Raw genomic sequence first — 23,259 nt, 5'->3', positions numbered from 1 at the left:
GTATTGCAAGTCACACCACAGGACATTTCAACTATCCAAAAGTATTTCATGTAGGGCTGCACAATTAATTGAAAAAATAATCGAGATTATAATTATGGCTGCTACAATTAACTAATCGTGAAAAGTGTCAATTACAGAATACCATTTAGATCTACTCCTGTTTAATTAAAATTTTGTTTTTTAATTTTTTTCAGTGGTTGGGCATTGTAATCAATCACAGACATGTTAGTTCAGTGCATAAGCCTATCAGTAATGGTGCGACAAAACTAGAACGCTCCCATTGTAGTATAAACATATAACTGCAATAATTAAGAAACAAAGTTCTAAGCTTGTTTTAGGAGGTGTAGCTTTCATAAACAATATGGCTTGTAATTCTTCCCACACAAAAAAGGAATTTAATATAAATTCTATTTATAGAAATAATAATTGCGATTACAATATCAAAGAAAATAATCAACAATTACGTTTTTTGTAATAATTGTCCCACCGTAATATCATATCAACCTCTTATCAGCTTCCCAAGCCAGAAATCAAAGCAAGGATGTACTTTCTAAGTTATGTCCAGGTCCCTGTAAGTCACTTTGAATAAAAAGTGTCTACTCACTTACTGGGTCCACTTATTAAACAGGAGCACAAAACAAAATTTCTAGGAGGAATATGTTTGAGTATGTGTGTGTGCTTTGTTTTTGTTTATTACCTCCAGTACTCTTCACTAGGACTGGTCCTCTTGGTGCGATTGACTATTTCAGTCACCCCCGACATGATAGCAGACACATTGGCAAAGGTTGCATTAGCTCGAGGAGGGCCCACCACCCCACTGCAGTCAGGAGTGTTCCAGGGGTTGTTACAGTATGTCCAGGGCAACAGGTTTGTCATGGACATGAAGAAGTAATAAAATGCAATGCATATCACCACATTGTAGTATATCCCAATGTAGGTGGACACCACCATCATTCCATAGCCCACACCTGTGAGGACAGAGAACAAACCAAAACAGTCAAAAATTAAACAGGTTTTTTGAGCGTCCCCCTCCCCCCCAATTGTGGTCATAACTAATATTACTTAAAATGACCTGATTCAGTTTGTTTGGTTTCAGAGTTGTTTTCAAGCCTGTTTTTAAATGACCAAAAAAGCATGCTCACCTTTAAACATGGGGCTGACCCTCCAGACTCCCAGACACCCGAGGGAGGTGAACTGCCCAAACGAGAGCTCCAGGAAGAACAGAGGGATGCCGCAGAACACCAGCATGATGAAGTACGGGAACATAAAGGCACCTGTGATACACAGGCACACACAAACACACACACACACACACACACACACACACATGTTGGTGCGGCTATCCTTATAAGGACTCTACACAGACATGATTTTATACTGTACGAACTATAGATTCTATCCCCTAACCCGACCCCTAAACCTAACCCTCACAAAAAACGTTCTGCATTTTTATATTTTCAATAAAACATTGTTTAGTATGTTTTTTAAGCAATTTGAATTATGGGGACACTAGAAATGTCCTCATAAACCACGTTTATAGCATAATACCCTTGTAATTATCAGAAAGTCAAAAGTCAAAAGTCCATTTTAAAGTGACAAAACAATTTAGCCAACGTCTCATTCCATTATGGTGTTCCACAATACCCATACAATTCATTTGAAATACAGTAGGTTAACACCCGTGTTATATACTGTATTATACAACAGTTAGTTCCGGTCCATTCATTTGACTGGACGAGCAGCATTCCAGAGTACTGAAATGCTGTATAATAGCACTGGAACATTTCAATGTCTGCATCACTCTGCTTGTCGGTGTTCGCTGCTTTGGCTTCTTTTGGAACTGAAAAAAACAATAGCTGCCCATACTGTTTTTGAAATGCCATTCACTTGATATTATCTTTATAGCAGTTCATAGAGCTGTTGCATAAAAGCAATATCAAACTTGTAATAACACTGTCTAATTCCTAATAAGGTTTCTTCCAACATATACATCTTTTAGATGTGGCAGACATATTAGTCACTATTGCCTTTGGCTTGCTTTTTGGGAAAGCACTATATATTTTAAAAAGCACTTTACAAATAATGGAATTGAAGTGAACTGAATCATGCTGTTGCACTAAACATCAGCACAGCTGTGATTTCCTGCAGAAGAATCACAGCTGTGCTGATATTCATACAACAGCATAACCACTCATGTATTGTTGCTTAGTTACACTAGAGTGGAACAAAACATGTAACTATAATACACCTAACATAATGTGAACATTCCAACTTAGTGGTATGACTGATGATAAGAGCATCTGGTCTTGGGCAGATTAAAACTTTTTTTACATGCAACAAACTACTATAAGATGTATTGAACTGTAGTTCATGACTACAAGTACATTACATGTAACCTGTGGCTCATGTTTCTTGTTTGATATATGGGCTAATTCAGGGTATAGCCCCAGCTCAGGGTGTATGAGCTAATGGGGCACTGGGTTCCAGGGCAGGCCACTGGGGATTATAAAAGCTCTGTTATAACTGCTGCTAAACCCTTGCCTTGCCATGCAGGTCTATTTATAAAGGAGTGTTATGAGACTTGATGCCAGAGGACTGTCCTTTTAAGGGAACAGGGAATTTGAATGGGATTCAATGGCATGAAAACAAAACCCTGAATTCCACAAATATAGCTTTAGATTACATCCATAGACTTTGTTAACATAATGTCAACAATTATTCTACTTTAGAAATCAGGCAAGAAATTATAAAATACTAGCCAAACTGCAGGACTAGTATTGAAAGAAAGAGAATGTAGAAGAAGGGAAGATTTTATTTAATAAGAAGAAAGACAAATAAATGATTAAACACAATGGTCACCTCCTCCATTTCTGTAACAGAGGTAAGGGAACCTCCAGACATTGCCAAGTCCCACTGCATAACCCACACTGGTGAGGACAAACTCAATCTGGTTGCCCCAGTTTCCCCTTCTGGAGTTTTCATCTTTCTTCACTGGCTCTCCTGGAACTGCCCCATTCTGAAACATAGACACATGTACATATTATAAGATAGTGGCCAATGTGTTCTCCAGGCTGAATGAAAACTATATTGCTTGGTGAGAACAAATGACATGTATACTTTTCGTGAGTGAGTTATTTATGTTTAAAATAAGTTCAGGCAAAACAGAACTTGAGAATACTTCTCTGAACATAAGATATTGGCAAAAAATGCTAAAAATGTGTCACAAGAATTCGGAGCCCTTGCACAGCAGCAGAGCACATACTGCTGACACAACACTTCATAGAGATTTTCTAGTCAATTAAATATTTTTGAGCTGAGAATAACTAGAAAATCTTTACTTCACAACAAAGAGTTTTCCATGACTTTTCGGGATTTTCATTAATTTCATGACATTTTCAGGCCTGCAAATCCACTGATATTTCCAGGTTTTCCATGGAATATTTTCCACGGAAAATGTGATGCAAGTATATAAGACAGTATGTCAAAAAGTTAAAAGTCAACCAAGAATATGGAGAAAATGTAAAACTCTAAATCAAAGTTACACTCAAGAGCTGTTGAAGCCTTGAAGAGTGTAATGGAGCGAACTTGATTTGAACTGAAGTCATATGCACAAGACAAACATTTGGTCTTGACGGGCTGATTTAAAGTCTACCCACTCCATCTGTTCTCATCAGATGCTCCTTGTGCTGACCTCTAAGGCAAGCGCAAGATCTCACCAGAACACGCTCTCTGCCCACACGCTGGGCACGCTGCAGATGAACATTCAGCGTCTATGTTTGCAATGTTCCCTGCAGCTCTGGAGATAAATACAAACTTGATACAAAAGACCAGAGAGCAAACCTATCAGTGAGCAATTCTGCTTTACAAATGTGTAGTTGACAAATAACACAGACATGTTTAGTAAACTTTAAAAGTTTGCAATTTTTAATGGCCTAATTTACTTGATTAGTCCTGGCAATTTTTTTTAAAAGATCAAATATTCCATGTAATCTATCAATTAATGTGTCATTATAAAACTGCATGTATAATAGAATAATAATAAAAAAGAATTAAAGTCTGTTTAAAACATTTTCAGATGAAGTATAGGATGACACAGTGCAGGACACTTCAGTCTCTGAGCAGTGAAATTATTTTAATGGCAGCAAGAATGCCAACTGTGCTTCAGATTGCTTGTTGTCATTTGCCTGTTTACTTGAGGCACACACACACACACACACACACACACACACACACACACACACACACACACACACACACACACACACACAGCATCTGAGTCTAAGCTCCCTGGGCCTTTGCTCCCAGTGCACAGACACATGTACATCAGTTATTTGAACAATAACTCAAACTATTCTTGTTTGCCTAACAGCCCAACATAAATATGCTACATTTCTGTATTTTGAACAAGAACACAACAAACCTGGTGAGAACTCTTTTGACAACTAGTTTTTTTGCTTCTGAACCTAAAATCTTTCAGAGGCTGTCTGAAAGCTTAAAATGCTGCCTTTGCAAAGAGTATTCAGAGGTAGGAATTCAACAAGTTACACTCTGTTTACTAAGATGCCATCATCTAGTTGATTTTTGAAGGTAGTGGATGTATCCTTTGCAGTCTTGTGCATGTGGTTCAGTGGTTGTTAGAGAAAAATTGAGAGACTGACTGGAGTGGATTAATTTATTAATGTAAATTGTTCCACTCAATCAATTTCTACTGAGAAATAAGCATTATGGTCATGAAATATTTGCTTGGTTATGTCTAGATATCTAAGGTGGTTTAATACTATATATATCAAATCTTTATCCTTTGCACTCTATGATCCCTGCCACTGTGCTGCTCTGTGGAATGCCCAGGTGTTTGAGCTGTCACCGTTTGCTCCATGGATCTGTCTTGCTGAGCACACACACACAGTGAGAGAGAGAGAGAGAGAGAAGAGAGAGAGAGAGAGAGAGAGAGAGAGAGAGAGAGAGAGAGAGAGAGAGAGAGGGATCACCCAGCTGGGCCCATCTGCCCTTTTACAAAAGACTTAGACACAATCACACACACTCACAAAGTCTCATGGGGACCTGACTCAAAGAAAGAAAGAAAGAAAGAAAGAAAGAAAGACAGAAAGAAAGAAATGAAGGAATGGTGGAATGGTTGAATGAAGGCAAAAAGAGGGAAGGAAGGAAGGAAGGAAGGAAGAAAAAAACAAAAGAAGAGTAAAGAGGAAAGGAAAAGGAAGGAAAAACAAAAGTAAAGTAAATAGGAAAGGAAAGAAGGAAGGTAAAAGAGAAGGAATAAAATAAGTAAACAAAATAAAAAGAAGGAAGGAAGGAGGGAAGATAGGAAGGAAGAAGAAACACTTAACAGTTCATTACTGCAGATATTGTTGACTTTTGTACTACAAATTGCTTATGTTCTTAATTTGTAAGTCGCTTTGGCTAAAAGTGTGTGCTTAGTGGCTAAATGGAAGGAAGGAACAGATTCTATTCAGTTCAGAAAATGGGAATATATGATTCCAGTGGTTAAAACCCATGTAAAAACCCATGTTTATTTAATCTACAATAGTCAACCCAGCATGAAAACCAAAGCAAACCTGATAATTATTGAAATGTTGTTGTTAGCTAACTCTTCCAACACAATCACCAATTACCAGCCTCATTGAGCCATTTACCTGTAGTGACAGACCTCCATAACGCTGCATCTACAAAACAACTGCCTCACAACAACACTACCATTATCTTGACATCTGCTTATGACCATATATTTACATAAAAGGTGATTGTTTCACAGTTTCCTTTCCTACAACCTTAAACATTCAACAGGTGAAGAGAATCTAGCACCCATGGCAGCCAAAAGCCTTTGAATGACAGCAGCACAGTTTCTTTTTTTATTCTCATAGTTCAATAACAGATGGTTGAGCGACATTATGTGCCCTGTTTGTGCCTGCCAACTTTTTCACTGGGTAAACACACAAACACACAGGGGACCTTTCACACCTCAGCAAATTTGCCAGCTCACCTGATTTATGTGTTACATTAACTCATGGCACTGCAGTATAAAGCTATTAAAATATCATTTCATTATTTACCCTGAGAGGAGTGATGTGATAACAGTTTGGGCACTCTCTCTTAAATAAATGTATGACTATCTGCTTTCTGAAGTCAAGATGTCAAAGGTGTGGCCAATGCAGTGAACTTTGTAAAAAATAGCCCATGATTCCAAAACTCACCCTGGGCAGCAAAACTTCACAAGGCTGCACAGATCCAAACGTAAAGGAGATCAGTGACTCGCTGCTGACTAATGCTGCTAGTAAACTGCAACATTCCCATCATGCTGGTGAGTTTAAATAAAGGAGGAGATTAAAATAATGACACAGGAACAAGCAAAAAAACCAAGAGAGAGGAAGTAAAAAAGAGAGTGAGAGACAAAGATGTGACTGAAGACAGGTTAAAAGGAGGAAATGTGCTCTAAGCTCTATTGAAATGGTTGGGGAACACACAAGTCCATTCCCCTTTGAAGCTGACCATTTTCTTTTTCAGTGCCCTCTACTGACCCCCATGTCACATTTCAAAGGCAACATTTTCACCTTCTCTGCTGATTGAGGCATTAATTTTCCTCAGGAGAGGATGAGAAGAGGCATACAACAGGCTTGTTCAAAGACTTCAGCAAGACATTCACCCCTGGTTTGTTTATCAAGGTCAGAGGTAAGACCACAATGGTTGTGTTCAATGCCAAAAAAACAATGAAAAGGGGCCTGGGTAGCTCAACAAGTAAAGACGCTGGCTACCACACCTGGAGTCGCAAGTTCGAATCCAGGGCGTGCTGAGTGACTCCAGTCAGGCTTCCTAAGCAACCAATTGGCCTGGTTGCTAGGGTGGGTAGAGTCACGTTAGGTTAACCTCCTCGTGGTCGCTATAATGTCTCGCTCTCGGTGGGGCACATGGTGAGTTGTGTGTGGATGCCGCGGAGAATAGCGTGAGCCTCCACACGCACTAGGTCTCAGTGGTAACGCGCTCAACAAGCCACGTGATAAGATGCACGGATTGACTGTTTCAGACGCGGAGGCAACTGAGATTCATCCTCCGCCACCTGGATTGAGGCGAGTCACTACGCCACCACGAAGACTAAGAGCGCATTGAGAATTGGGCATGCCAAATTGGGGAGAAAAGGGGAGAAAAATTAATCTCATGCAATGGACTCTTTTCACATAAATTATAACAAGTAAACTAGCAGGGTGAACTCCTATAGCTGAGAACAGGAGATCAAAGCAAATATCATTTTCCCATTTGGTCCAACAGAAAAAGAATAAAAATCCAATATTTAAATTCCATGACTTACCAAAAGAAATAGAAAAAGAAAAAAAGGGCTGTGGAATACGGCAGTCAGAAAGACAGAAAGATGCCAAATTTACTGTCGTTCCCTCAGCAGCTGAATTTGAAACCCCATTGAGTCGAAGAAGTGGTGACTGTGTTTTATTATTATTATTATTATTATTATTATTATTAGGCTGTTGCTTATAGATTAATGACAGGGTAATATAGACAAATATACAAAGAATAATGTTATAAATATACACTTATAATTACAAATAATTACACAATAATTACAAAATTGAAAATATATATAAAATTGCTAGATTTTCACAGCTAAAAAGATAGAAGGCATTGTTCATTCAAAGTCTGTGAAAAGGGTCCATTAAGTGAAAGTTAAATGTGACGTTTTTTTTTATGTTACAATACTTTTTCTAGGGCTGTCAATCAATTAAAAATGTTAATTCTAATTAATTACATGACATGCTGATTATTTAATCGAATGATTAAATTGCAATTAATCACATATAATGATTATTTGCTGAGAGAGGCCCCTAAATAAATATAATTAAATATACTGTAAATGATACATAATAATTCAAATAATTATAAATATAAGATGTATGGCCTATAATAAACATAACAATTCAGATAGTCAGGTCAAAATATATTGCATATATAACCCTTCAGTCGACAGCACTCCATTTGCACTGAATTCGTAAATCTGTCCGCTTCTGGAGTATCTCACTGGTATTCAGCATCACATATGCTGCGTTTCTAGGACACTGTGTTAAGAAAAAAGTAGTTGAAACTTTAAAAATCACATATCATGATCCCTGTATTCTGTTGTGCTTCGCCAAGCTGACAAGAACATGACCTGTGTGACCTGCTCTTATTCTGTGGCTGCGCTGCTTATGAGGTTTGTTGAGGTGCACTCAACTGCCCCTATTGACGCGGCTCATAAAAAACAAATGTACTTCATGCTTGAATTGCTTTTTTAACACGTTATTTATAAGATCGTTAAATCAATAGGCCTAATTGTTTTCCTACTCCTGTTGTAAAGTTAATGTAAAGAGTTAAAAGTAAGCCATTTGTAGGTTACCTTTCTGTGAAGTGAACACTGTTGCCTTTTCAAAGCTTTACTCTGTTTGTCTGAGCGACCCAACATGTCAACTTTGGTCTCAACCAGCGCCGCAGGTTTGAAGTGGGCCTACCTGTTTGTCCTAACAATGACAGGGACAGGAAAGAGCTGAATTTAACAAGTGTACCTTAAAATACAAAGAAAAAAATCTTTACATTAATGAAAATTCCCAATACTAAAGCTTGGAAGAAAAAGGTGAGAAGGCCCCAGCGAATTCATTCCTTAAGACAAATGAAACTAAAGATGGACAAGTAGGTGTCTTCCATATTTCACCAGTCCTGGTTAACTTAACTCCTTTAGTTAAGGCCCCTAAAAAACACTCAAGGAGTAAACAAGGGCGGGTTCATTCTCCTCAACTAGAATGAAATTAACCAGCGTGAACAGTGCTTAAAGAAGCCATTATTCAAACTCTGTGAGGTGAAAGTAATTCTGCTAAAGATGCAGAGCTGCGGCTTCTCACCCTGTGAGCAGCGGGTCACATTCCTGCCCTCTCATTGGCTCAGACTGTGAAAACACACTTCTCATGCTTGATCAATCATTTGCAATGGTGACTCAAGGCAGGGTATCCCAAACCTGGGCAAAAGACACAAAAAGTGGGGAAGTGATGGTGGCCCGAGTGTCAGGTCACTAAAAGTTCACGTCAGTCAAGCTCAATCAACACACACTCTTGCATACACCCCTATATGAGAGAAATTTACACAGTCTAAAAAGTCTGTTACATCAGTCCCAGCAACACATGCTAATCCAGTTCTCCAAGTGTTTCCTTCTCCCTGATATTCTCTGTTTATTGTAAGCCATCTGATGATGTAATTACTGCTACGAGCATGACATCTGGTAGTCCAGTGTATAGGCAGTGGAAAAATAATAGACACACTACCTGAAAAGGAGCCAATGGCAAATTAATATATGCAAAGATATCCCTGTATGTGTCAAAAGACATCTGACAATTATGACTTTCATGTGTGAGTTTTAGCCAACATGTGGCAGTTACGTTCCAAAGTTGACACCAAATTGCAGGTGAATTGGTCACAAAAACTGCACAATGATTAAAGCATTGAGTATTCACTGCATTTGCTCAGACACTGATGAACGTATATTGTCCAAAAGAAACAGTAGTCACAAGTCGCAGCTCACTGGCATGAATTTACAGACAGACACTTCACAAGAGAGTTGCTAAATGTACAAAGATAGAAACTTACTACAGAAGTGAATAAGCAGCTTTGTGATACAGCAGTTCACGTTTGGAGAAAGCAAGAGTCTACCTTCAATCTGTAATGCCTGTTGCCAACTGTTAAACACTGGGAAGCTTGGTTTGCATTCTTACAGGAGTCATTAGGTCTGAAAACTGCTATCCATGGTCACATAAGAGCCAAGAAATTGGCCATTATACATAGCCAAATGCACTCCATGATATTACTATTACCTTATGATGTCCCTTGTTTTAATGGCAATGCCCCCAAACAAGCTTCTAAACAAATAGTGGTTTTCTAAAAACCTGGAGTCAAACACTTTCTAGGGCCCTTCCTACGTCCACATCAAAGCATCATCATTAATCATTGAATTATGAATCAACATGTTAAATTCAGAATGACAAAAATCCATCTCCTTAATTCCTCATGCCATGTTACTACACCACTGTTACACAATGTTTCAATTATGACTAAATAAACATGCCTTGCCATACACACAGTTCATGGCATGTATGGCAGCATTCCACGTAAGACTGTCTGTTCAATATGCAAAATGGGATCTACCCATTATTGAGTGCTTGAATCTAATTTCACCAGAGATTAAAGAACCTAAAAGCACTTTTCTGAAACTCACTAGTTTCTAATTCCTAGTTACTTGTTACGACTTTCAATTCACAAAATGATATACTAGTATTCGTCATTTCTGAATGATTTTCTTGACAAGTTCATCCACAAATTATGAGCTCTTAAAGGGACAGTTCCATTTTTTAAATAAAAATTCTGTTACATGATGTTCCAACCCTTTTTGACTTTCTTTCTTCCATGGAACACAATAGGAGATCTTAGAAATATCTAAGGGACTGAGAGCCTCGATCACTCTTCACTTTCATTGTATGGGAAATAGATGCCATGACAGTGAATGGTAACTAAGGCTAACATTCAGACTAACATCTCTTTTGTGTTCCACAGAAGGCAAAAAGTCAAACTGGTTTGGAACAACAGCCACTGGTTTGCATAAATGAGCCCTTTAACTTATCCGAGACCTCATTAGATAGATAGATAGATAGATAGATAGATAGATAGAGAGATAGATAGATAGATATATTTTTTTAAATAAAAGAAAATGTTTTTCTTCCCTGAACTGCATCCATCTTCTTTCAATCTTACCTTAAAATACTGCATTGTATACCCCAGAGTAGCCCTTACTCAAGCAGGAATCGACAGCATTCAGGCACGCATCAGTATGTAAGCAGGGTCAGAAGAACTCTTTCTAGGTCAGTCTAATAGCTCAGAGAAGACTGACACCGTTCCATGCAGGATCTGTTCTACCCTTGGGCCATTGGTGGGGAAATGGGAGGGGCCTGGAGGTGTGGCTCCAGTCAGTGAGTGCCAATGGAACATATTTTAAAATTAGTTGCAACTAGCTATACTGCTGCAGGTTTTCACAGCTTGACAGAATATTGAAGTGTCTTTAGTTTACAAGACAATGCACTATAAATTCCAATTTGGTACTTTCTGTTTCTTTATTTTGCTGCTATGTCAGAGAACATTTGTGTAATAATTTTTAACGGCACTCTCTGGAATACTTAACTCTGATTTAGCAATCACAGTATAACACAGTCAAATATTTTTCTAAGCTGTATAATTGACCTGTTCCAGGCAAATTATTTCCTACATATCAGTGCTAGTGTCTACTCCACAGACTCTTCCTACACACATAATAAAATAATTTCAACCCAAATTTGCTTCGTGTCAGGGTCCTGATCACACTGTTGGGGTTTATTATGCGATTTCTTGTTCTGACTGACTGTATTTTATCCCTTACCTATCAGATCTCATCATGTTTTTATAAATAAAATCAGTCTGCTTTATCTATAATGATGATACCTTAAGAATAGTTTCAATGCTCCACAAAGTCAAAAAGCTGCTCAGGCCTGTGGATAATGTTGAGCACTGATTTGTACAGACAACCAGGTCTAGCTGCACCCACATGCTTCATATAATGAGATCATTTAATTAGTGCTCAATGAGAATGATGACGGAGTGTAGCCTGCAGAATTGTGAGCCATTGCAAGCTGTTCACCTGCTCTGCAAACACTATACACACACACATTCATTGTAGTGCTCATATAACCTTGTCCTAAAGCATTTCAACATATTATATAGTAAGACATATCCATTGGCCTTTCTCTGTTAATTCATTGTATTCAGTTCTGATTTGCACTGTGCTGACTGCCATGCAGTATTGCGATGCAGCACTTGTTAGTAAACTGTCCAATGCAGAGCTATAAGTATTGGTCCCTAAACAAAGAAAGAAATCAATTTGTTATGGAATGACTGACTTTAGGGAACAATTCAATTTAAATTCCAATAAGCTCAAGATGGCCAATTAGCCTGTATTTAAATTCCCACTGAAGGCATTCGGGGATGGAAACGTCAATTACATTTTTGCATTTAATGGATGCAAATTTTTCAGACTGACAGACATCTTCAGAGACAATTAGTATCAGATTTTGATCAACAAGATATAGAAACCAGAATTTCAGGTAACTTTAAAGAACACAAGGATAAGAATTTTTAAAATTCATGATGATTCAGACTAATTTGCTAATGAATCATTCAGAATTATCTCAAAAGAACCTTCTCAAAACAATTATTTACTCACAAATCAAACATCAATATGGTTTGCGAACAATTTTTCCTCTACACAAACTTCTCTCAAGAACAACATCTTAAAAACATTTTAGACCCTGTTCACACCTGGTATTTAGATGCATCTCGGGTGATTCGATCACATGTGGTAAGGCGAGACACCTTTATTTAAGACAGGCCACTTTTATTTAAATGAATGGGAGAAAGTGGAACACCCAACCGAAAAGCTCTAGCGCCCAACGGTCTAAGGATGTAGAAAGGAAGTACCTTCTTACAGGTAAAAAAGTCAATCACCTTTTAGATACAGACATCGCCTGTCAATCAACCCGCTAATGCGCATGCTAGCTATGGCCCTTAGTGCCTCCCCATGTCATGGCTAGGACACGGCACAGGTATCAAACACATGGCACGTCGATGCGGTTCAGGTGGCAGACAGTGCACACAAAAGTTACCAAGGTTTTTCTCTACTGCAAGAATGAACAATGCTAGTAAATAATCCATGTCATTTGAAAATTATTTGGGTCGAATTTAATGGAAAATTTGCGAGTTGCACTACGTGGCATGACATAAATTAGAGCAGCCTTCGGAGTCATAGCTGGGCATATCTTCATTGAAAACAGTTGTTTCGATTTTAGAATGCGCCATGTCAACCGCCAGACACGTCTGGGGTGCGACCCCCTTTAGACATCTCATTGCACTAAAAAAAAGTGGGCTACCTAAATGTTTTGTTAAAGAATCTAAAAAGAAAAATAATCTGAATAAGCGAAAAAAATTACCAGAGAAAGACCTACCTGTAAAAAAAATAAATAAATAAAAATAAATAAATAAATAAATAAATAATACAATATAGTGCATGTGATATTGGGGGGTAAATAAAGCATGTGGATATGACGCTGTTCTCCTGGCCTGACAGATCTGAGTGCTGACTTTTTCATCTCTCCCTCATCCTGAGGGCTCAGTTTGTCATGGCATGTGCAGAGCTTAGTGTCTGCTGAAACCATGACTGAGTGACTTCTTTGCTGTGAGACCAACTCTCTCCCTCAAAAGCTCTCGGGCATTCCTTCCTGTATGCCTGTGATACCCTAAACTTCCCCCAGACAGTGTGAACCAGCAAAGCCTAAATCATTCTGCACAACATTTAGCATGCCCAACAGTCAGTGCTTTAGATGACATATTGTGCAAAAAAAAAGTTGTATTTACACAGAACATCTTTGCCCTATGGTCAGGAAACAAGTAGACTCATTGCTGTGACAGCTGCAAAGGTGGCAGTGGGGTTGGCCAAAACACACTTGTTCAAAAGACAAACAAAATGTGTTTACAGAATGAATCTTAATAATAGAATGCAAAAATAACAGTGATTCTTTGTTACAGAGTACACTTCTTTTTAAAAAGGGGTACATATGAATGCTAAAAAATGAACTCACAAACATGATTTATAAACCAAGCTGCAGCATTATGTTTTAAATGCCCTTAATTCTTAGAAGAATGTGATTGAGTAATTCGGTCTAGACCTTTGTCAATAACACTGTTAACTAACCACTGTTCCTTATATATTCCTGATCTTAACTTTCTGAACAAAAGAAATTAAACATGTACACTGGCGGCCAAATTTGGAATAATGTACAAATGTACATAACTACTTCAAAGAGTTCTCATCAAAAAATCCTCCACATGCAGCAAGGACAGCTTTGCAGATCCTTGGCATTTTAGCTGTCAGTTTGTCCAGATACTCAGGTGACATTTCACCCCACGCTTCCTGTAGCACTTGCAATAGATGTGGCTGTCTGGTTTTTGCAAATCTTTCCATAAGGCCTGCACCCCTGAGTCTTGTCTTTACTGTTGTACATTAAACTGGTTGAATTCAATGAAGCTGTCAGCTGAGGACATGTGAGGCTCTGATGTACTTATCCTCTTGTTTAGTTGTACATCTGGCCTTCCACATCTCTTTCTGTCCTTGATAGAGCCAGTTGTACTTTGTCTTTGAAGACTGTAGTGTACACCTTTGTATGAAATCTTCAGTTTTTTTGGCAATTTCAAGCATTGTATAGCCTTCATTCCTCAAAACAATAACTGACTGATGAGTTTCTAGAGAAAGCCGTTTTTTTGCCATTTTTGACCTAATATTGACCTTAAGACATGCCAGTCTATTGCATACTATGGCAACTCAAAAACAAACACAAATACAATGTTAAGCTTCATTTAACAAACCAAATAGCTTTCAAATGTGTTTGATATAATGGAATGTGATTTTCTAGTACCAAATTAGCAATTTAGCATGATCACTCAAGGATAAGGTGTTGGAGTGATGGTTGCTGGAAATGGGGCCTGTCTAGATTTGATCAAAAATGACTTTTTCAAATAGTGATGGTGCTGTTTTTTATATCAGTAATGTCCTGACTATACTTTGTGATCAGTTGAATGCCACTGTGGTGAATTAAAGTACCAATTCCCTTCCGAAAAATCAAAATCTGTACATTATTCCAAACTTTTGGCCACCAGTGTAGCTCTACCACGAACGCTAAACATGGCTAATACATGCATAAAAAGATTGCACTGTACAATTTTATTTCATTTCTTCATCTGAACAAGAACATGGGGGATTATTAAAGGCTTTGGGAGTTGGAGCTTCAAGATCACAGGGTGATAGACCCTCAGGAAGATGGTTATTAAAGGTCACGGGAGTGACCGTTTCAATATCACGGGGTGATTGACCTGCGGACCCCTGGGACACCTGTTCAGTGTTTTCAACACTAAAGTCAACATCAAAATTGACCCTATTTACTTTAATTCACATTCCTGGTCTGACAGTGCACAATTCATCAGTGTAGTTTAATATATATATATATATATATATATATATAAAATGTTTGTATTCTTAATCTGTTTTCAAAATGTAATAACTTGCTCTGCCTTTACAAACAACTTTCCTTTTAAGCTACACCACCAAAGCTGCTTATGTTTCAACCAATGGGTCCTGATACGTTTCAGAAGCGAAGTCTGGCTCCATTCTGGCCATTTTTCACAACCTAATCAATTCCCAATGGATAAAATCAAGTCCTGTCCAACATTGTTTCTTGTTGAATATCCAGTTATTTTGGAAATACATTACATTTCGGAAGTCAAATGGATTGCGGACACTGTTTTATGTTGACTTTAATCACTGAGTAACCTCTTTGCGCTACTGTTAATAAAACAGTGGGACAACAGTGCTAAAATATAAATGAGCAAGAGAGATTCAAAACAGACTCAACACACAGAGAAGAACCAGGTGCCGGTAAGAGGCGGCATAAGTCAGAAAGTGCAAGCAATGGAGGCAATGATGGTTTGAAAGTGAGATTGGGAGGGGTGAGTGTGTGTGAACCTTAGGACAGTACCCGAGTGAAGGTCACTAATGCTGGCAGCAATGACATCTGTTCAGGCAGACAACCTTCACCTTGCCATGAAGTACATGAAGGCAACATGGCCAAGTGACTTATCTTCAATGATGAATGTTAGGAAAAAAAAACCCAAAAGAATCTATTGGATGAGTTCAAATGGGTGTGAAAAGAATGATTTATAAAGCATTGGCCACACTTCCCAGCAAGTTTTTATAGGTTAACATTATTTAATGAATTAGGTATCTTGGACTGAAAAATGTTTAAGAGAATCTATTAATCTTAGTGTTAATCCATAAATTTACTATAGTTCATTGTTAGTTCATGTACTTCATATTGCAATAATGTATACAAGGGCTGCACTATTAATCGAATAAATAATCTAGATTACAACAACCACCATTAACTACTCATGGAAACTGTATATATATATATATATATATATATATATATATATTTTTTTTTTTTTTTTTTTTCAGTTGTGGAGCATTGTAATGAACAAACATGCCTGCTGAACACTTTTTTGTATAATTTATTCAAAATTTAGCTTTTCATGCAGCTAAGACAGCCAATGTGAAGCCGACAATTTAGGAAGTGTCTTGATTTACTGATGTATATAACAACACTAATGTAGTTTAGAAACACTACATAAAGAATATGGTAAGCATATGCCCCTAACAAAATCATCAAACTTAAACTAATTTATACTAACATGTACAACTTTTAATATAAAAATGCATTTGCATATATAGAAATGAACATTAACCAAGACTTATAAATGCTGCAAGTTAATTGTAAGTATTGTTAATTGTTAGTCCATGCTTACTATTGCATTAAGTAATGTTAACGTATACAATCTTACTTTTAAGTGTTACCAACATATTATATATGGGAGTGATATATGAAGGGAAGAGAGAAATAAGGGAAAAATGAGAGAGAGAGAGAGAGAGAGAGAGAGAGAGAGAGAGAGAGAGAGAGAGAGAGAGAGAGAGAGAGAGAGAGAGAGAGAGAGAGAGAGAGAGAGCGCAGCTGGATGCCCAGGAGCACAGTTAGTTTGAGACAGGAGGTGGACTGTGAGACCACTGCCTCCAAGCACACATATGCTTCTGAACTGCTCTTTTTTTGTCTCTCTCTCTCTCTCTCTCTCTCTCTCTCTCTCTCTCTCTCTCTCCATTTACCTCTTTAAATCCATATGTACACTGACAATTTCAAAACACCTGCTCAGGCTTCTGTTCAGTGTAAGAAACAGATTCATTTTACCTGTAACTTTATCAGTAAGCAACCCCCCCCGCCACATTGGTAAATAAGACACCCATGTGTTTAAGGATCGTTACTCAGACAAACTCAAAAATCAATTTAAAAGAGCTTAGTACACAGAAAAAACTGACAATCCCACACACTATGGCACATATGATCTGTACAGTATGCTGACATGTGCTAGGTCATAAACTTTATGTAATAAACATTATTGATGGTACATTCCCACACATGCCTTTATATCCGTGCACATGGGTCACTTCTACATGGGCAATTTTGTAACTACAAAGCGCTACATACCTAAATAGGGCTCTTGATTTTAAATGCTAATTCAGTGCTATTAATTATATAAAAAAATAAAGTGTTAAACAAATTAAAAACACAACGCAATTAATCATGTCCCCGGATCGCATATAGGAATATTTTTATCATCTGAGCAATTTGTTTTCAGCAGGGGGCAGTAAGTGAAACCCGTATAGACAACCAGCAGTTTTACAGACAATAAACCAGCGACAGCATAACATAAGGACGGATGTATTTTTGTGTTTAAACATAGCTGGAAGGAGCACAATCCCAAATGCAGGGATCTCAGACGTTTCAAACTACGTTTAATGCAATGCAACCAAAGTGAGACGCTCCAAAAATGTCCATCAGATGCATATGTGTATTGACGTGTCCTTAGATAAGCCCTTACAATTAATCTTTCTCGGACGGATTGATGAAATAAATTGCAAAATGGATTGCTGCCAATGATAGGTTTATGTTCAGTAATATGGAAATAAACAATATATTACCTTCTAAAGGCACTTTTTGTATTGCCATTTCAGTGCTTTACTCATCCAATAAAGTTCCAATAAAGTGATACATTTTAATAATCTTAATTATTCTATTGAGAAAATATATTTTATTTATAATTATTTACGTTAATATAATGTTTTAATCTTATATTGAATTATTGTTATTTGAGGGCCTTTCTCAGGAAATATTGAAATATGTGATTAATTCGATTAATTAATCACATATCATGTAATTAATTCGATTTAAATTTTTAATCGATTGACAGCCCTAGTTTTAAAGCAGCATTGTATAAGAGACAATAACTCTCTAAGTCTCTCTCTCTGAGCATTAATACCATTATTATTTGGTGCTCCATGGCTCACTGAATGTGAATCAGATACAGCATATCTGTAACAGCACACAACACAAAACATTAAGTGTTGCAATCAAAACAAACTGTATTCGATCTCTAAATGCTGCTTCTACATCATTGTGAGGACATTTTGACCCATAAGACTCGACATTATGTAATCACTGGCTCATTCTGACTTTCATATTATCTCGATTACTAGTCAAGCATGCTCTACATTAGCAGATAACATTAGACAGTGCAATTGCATACAGCAGAATTAGCCACATCACAGAACTAATGAAAGGTAGGACTGTGCAGATACAATAAAATATTGATATATCACGATATTGTATCAATACTTAGATCCATGTATCGTGATGTAATGTGATATTTTCAATGTAGTGAGAGACACTTCTATGAGGCACAAAAGAGACTGCAGGATTCATGGTTTCTCTCACGGACATGCTGGACGTCTCTCACACGTTCTTCATTTGTAAACTCGTAAATACTTCACATATGCTACAAAAAATTTATATGATTAGCCACTGGCTGGTCAGTGGTCCAACAGTTATTTATCAAAAACAACAAAAGAAACATTTCAATCTAATCACATATAGCATGAATGCTGTAAAGAAGCCATTCGACCAAACAAACACTGCAAATCCTGTCCCTGCCACAGGTCTTAAAGAGACAGTACCATTTTAGCGCTTGTTCTACATATTTTAATATTTAAGTTAATAATTGTAAATAGTACAAATTAGGCATGTAAACAAACAAAAATGTAACAATATACTGTATATATGCAATATAATAAATGCAATTTCAATACATAATTTTGATTGATGTAATACATGGACTATTAAAAAAAAAAAAAAAAAGCTCAAATCTCACCAAAATGATGAAAAACTAATGATCAAATAAAATGTGTAAAATTAATATGACTGTACTTTACAAGTTAGAAGGCCCCCTGAATAATGATTAACAGCATTAGCTGAAAGATAATTTCTTTCACATTGTAAAAATTTGTAAGCAAAATGGACATAATGACTGAAATATACCCAAATTAATTTAAATTAAAAGTGAAATCAAAATCTAATCATGATATCATGATGTATTGCGATATATAGAATCGTGACATGTGTATCGTAATACGTATCGTATCATGAGGTGGCTGGCGATACCCAGCCCTAATGTAAGGGCTCTATTATTCATAGAGCTCAAGCTGTCAAACAAGACAAAGCTTGATTTAAAGTACAGCACAAACAAATAGAAAAGAAAAAGCTGTGACTGATAAACTGGCCCATTTTAATGTAATAAGTGATTCAAATGCTTAGGCCTACTATAGGATTGAAAAAAAGGAAAATGTGCATTTTTAAACCAAAATTGAAAAATGGTGATATTTCCCCACCGTATGAAGAAGTGACACGTACAACACAATTTGGAGGCTGGAGACTGAAGTAGATGCACCTGCTCCTCTCTGTGTATTTGTGCGTGTGCATGTGTGTGTGTGTGTGTGTGTGTGTGTGAGAGAGAGAGAGAGAGAGAGAGAGAGAGCGAGCTCTACAGCTGGACACCTGAGACTGTGCTGCCTCTTGGGGCTCTGGCACTGGTTGCAATCATTAAATAAATCAGCACACCTCATCAAATGCCCTCTGCTGTGTTCACACACACACACACACACACGCACACACACACACAAAACTTTGCAAAAAGGGGTATATATTCTGCCCTTTTGAAGCATTTTCATTTTTATTCCATGAAGTCCACTTATGAAGTCTAGGTTTCAAAAACACAATTTAGATTTACATGACCATTTTTTTCCATCCTCTGACCCTTAGAATTAAACAGGCTGTTTTTGCTACTGTACTGCATGTTTACAACTTATACATGTAAATGAGTAAATGAACACTGTTCACATTGGCTCACACTGACGTTCAGGAGGGTAGGGTATTTAAGTTATTGAATAATACATAAAAAAAATAATTAAATCATTTAGCAGACACTTTTATTCAAAGCTACTACAACTCAGGGATATCACAAGTAATTTATCACACAAGAGCCAACAATATTTGCAGTACAGCAATGGCAAGTTTATAAAGAGTAAGCTAACACAGAACAAAACTAGGCGCCATATGTTAATGTGCTCATGGATGTGATGTCATGAACTATCATGAAGATATCAGTGTAATTAGTTTTTACAGCTTAGTTTCTATTCCGCGAGCGCTTAACCAAACCACACTGATTGCACTTACTATTTAATAATAATAGTAATAGTATTAAAATAAAAAAATTAAAAACCTTTCCATGTCTCTTTTTTCTGCGCTAGCTTTTATCCAGCCACTTTGAGAACTTGGCAGTGTGATACTGAAGATATTGCTGACTTTTGTATGACAAGTTGCTTGCAAAGTTCCTCATTTGTAATTCGCTTTGGATAAAAGCATCTGCTAAATGACTAAATGTAAAATGTAACTGTAGTTTCCATAAATGGTCTGAGGGGACAGAGGAGGGAACTTTGCGTTGTGAAAGTTAGAATATATCGACATAGTACATCAAACTTTTATGTCAAAAGAGCAAAAAAATTCTATTGATGCTTAATTTTCCCCCTTTAATAAATTATGTTGTATATGCATGCCATTTAAGATCATTATTCAAAGTCTGTAAACAAAGATTAAGAATGAATGGATAGCTGCTGTCTACCCACTTGATAAGGTCAGGTGAGAACTTCTTAATGTTTCAAAGGTCACATCCTTAACATCAAGGAATCACATTTATTGTATGCATGTACTAAATGTGACCTATATAGATAAGACTGGGGACAAAAAAGTACATATCTGCCCCTTAAGGACATGAATAATAGACAAAAACAAAACATAGAGGTTAGGGTTAGTGTAATCAATAGTTAAAGGTTGTAAACAAACCCCCTCTAAAACAACAAATTAGGAGTTTAAGGGAAATAAGGCAGGTTTCACATGACTAAAGAAAAGACAAAATTTTTTCTCTCAGAAATTTCGTCTATTTGGCCAGCTCATAACAACGCTATAAATGCATCATGGTAGAAATTAAATAATAAAAGTAATTTCCTTCATTAAAAACTGTTCAAGAATATAACTTAATGACAATGCAATTTCCCCAACCTCTAGATATATGATAGAAACAAATTTAATTAAGGACTAAAGATTAATACCAACACTCAAGATTAAGCAAGATCACACTGATAAATGGATTTAGCTTTAAAAAAATATTCCAATCCTCAAACCTGACCACATAATCAGGACATCTTGCGGTTAATTTTTGTTTTTTAATCTTTGTCACATACTGCAAGCAACCTCATTTTGTCTCGTCAGTTTTTATTTAATTAACAGGCAGTTACTTTATCCTGATCTGCACACTCTTATAGAACAGGGAAACGGAAACAGAGGCAAAGGAAAGGTTGCGACCAAAATCGGCGCTGCGCATAAATCTTTGAGGCGCAAAGTGCCTTATTGGATATCTGTACGTTTTATTTCCAACAAATCTTCGATTGTTTAAGTTTAAGTGACAAGTGCCTTGGTGACTAAAAAAGAGGTGAAGGAAGACAGAACAAGAGGAGAAATATGGGCCAGCCTCCTTTCAGCTGGGATACTTTCCTCGTTCCCTCTGACTCTTGAACACAACTCTCCTGCCCACTTCCTTGGAAACTTTATCACATACCCTTCCACCAGCACTGCCAGAACTGCCCACTGCAATTTGTTATAAAAACTTTTCAGTTGGCCCACACGTGGTCTGGTTTTTAAAGAGCTGCAGCCTCTTTCTCACGTGGTCTGAGGGCTATTGAGTCGTCACAGGCCCCCTGAATGATGGCTGAAAAATAAGGCACTGCAGACAATGCTTGGTCTTGATTAATTCAGTTCTTTCAGGACCCTGCACCGTCGTCCGGGCAGCTCTGTACAATTGCCGCTTTGATGCATCGGTTAAGGCACTCACACTCTCTTTCTCAAGAGAAGCAAAATTTCAAATTTCCCTCTCATGAGAGTTCTACTTGTCCTGTCTGCTGGATAATAAAACTCTTTTCTCTTGAGATAATACACAAATATTATAGAAAACTGGACTGACCTGATCAGCCACACAAGCTGCACTGCTGTTGGACTCCGACATGATTTGATAGTGCCCAGTAGTTGTCTGTCTCAATTCTCGAGTTCTTCATTCACACCTTTCCCTTCGCTTCCGCACAGAGAGGGGGGAAAAAAGAGCACCCTCCTTTCGGTCAGGCTTGATTAATGCCTGAATTATTTTCACCTAATTTCATCTGATGGAGTTCTGTTTCCTCTCCGCCTCTTTTAATCATTCAGCATGGAAGGTCCCCCTCCACCACCGCCACTTTCTCTCTCTCCCTCTTACCCATTCTCTCCCTCCCTTTTGGTTACTCTCTCTGCCTCCCTCATCCATTCCCTTGCCTCTGCTTAAATGCATGATTATTATAGTTTTTTATTTGCTTTTTATTTCTATTTATTTTCAATTTGTCCTTTCAATTTGGTTTAGTTTTCACTCTATGACTGCTAGTTTTAGTTTAACCTTAGTTTTTCCCCCAGTATTTCTAGATTCATCGCAGTTCTCAGGGCTGTCTTATTACCATTTTCTATTGGCAAGTGTTGAGTAGATTACTTTTTAGGTGACTGTAATCTAAAGTTAACTGTACTGTAATGGAAAGTTGTCCATGATCTATGATGGTTGCTTTTTCTGACATCCTGAAGCATGGACTAAAAAAGTCCATTTGCATGGTGCAAAACTACAAAGTTGCATATGACTGACACTTCTGAAAAGTTTGCGTTAAACATGGGTTATCACAATCAGATAAAATCAGCACAATCAGTAAAATGTTCAGTAGTTATTGCCGTTGGCAATATATAAAAAATGTAATCATGTAATCTTGTGCTGCAATGGTACATGTATCCGCGCTGAACCGAACAGATACAGGGCATTCGGACGGAAAACACAGTCACACGAATGATTACATAGCATGCATGAATCCAATATTAAAACAACATATAACGAATAACACAAACCACGTAGAACTAACATTTTTAAAAGATTGCGGCGCAACACGGGACGTATGGTCTTGCATGATGTTGTTCACATAAACTCGTATGACTTCATCACGTGCAATTCCCGGATGTCTACTGCGGAAGTAAGTGCGAGTTCCTTGCAAAAGGCATTAAGGACATACTTATTAATATTATGCCCTAACCC

General features: G+C 37.4%; 1 protein-coding gene across 1 annotated transcript in view; it reads right to left on the bottom strand.

Moving 5' to 3' along the window:
- Positions 1-22,207, bottom strand: part of LOC127441594 (sodium- and chloride-dependent glycine transporter 1-like) — a 40,469-nt gene extending 18,262 nt beyond the window's left edge. Inside the window, exons 1-4 of the mRNA XM_051699189.1 lie at positions 22,126-22,207; positions 2,860-3,016; positions 1,143-1,274; positions 698-968 (exon numbers count right to left, since the gene is read on the bottom strand). Of these exons, the coding sequence (XP_051555149.1) occupies positions 698-968; positions 1,143-1,274; positions 2,860-3,016; positions 22,126-22,167 (602 nt within the window). The 5' untranslated portion in view covers positions 22,168-22,207. The remainder of the gene's footprint in view (positions 1-697; positions 969-1,142; positions 1,275-2,859; positions 3,017-22,125) is intronic.
- Between the last annotated feature and the right edge of the window lie 1,052 nt (positions 22,208-23,259).

The sequence above is a fragment of the Myxocyprinus asiaticus genome, chromosome 5 (assembly GCF_019703515.2).
Source record: "Myxocyprinus asiaticus isolate MX2 ecotype Aquarium Trade chromosome 5, UBuf_Myxa_2, whole genome shotgun sequence".
In the NCBI taxonomy this organism is placed as follows: domain Eukaryota; kingdom Metazoa; phylum Chordata; class Actinopteri; order Cypriniformes; family Catostomidae; genus Myxocyprinus; species Myxocyprinus asiaticus.
The sequence above is the reverse complement of the archived record's forward strand: the minus strand, read 5'-3'. Positions and strand labels throughout refer to the sequence as shown.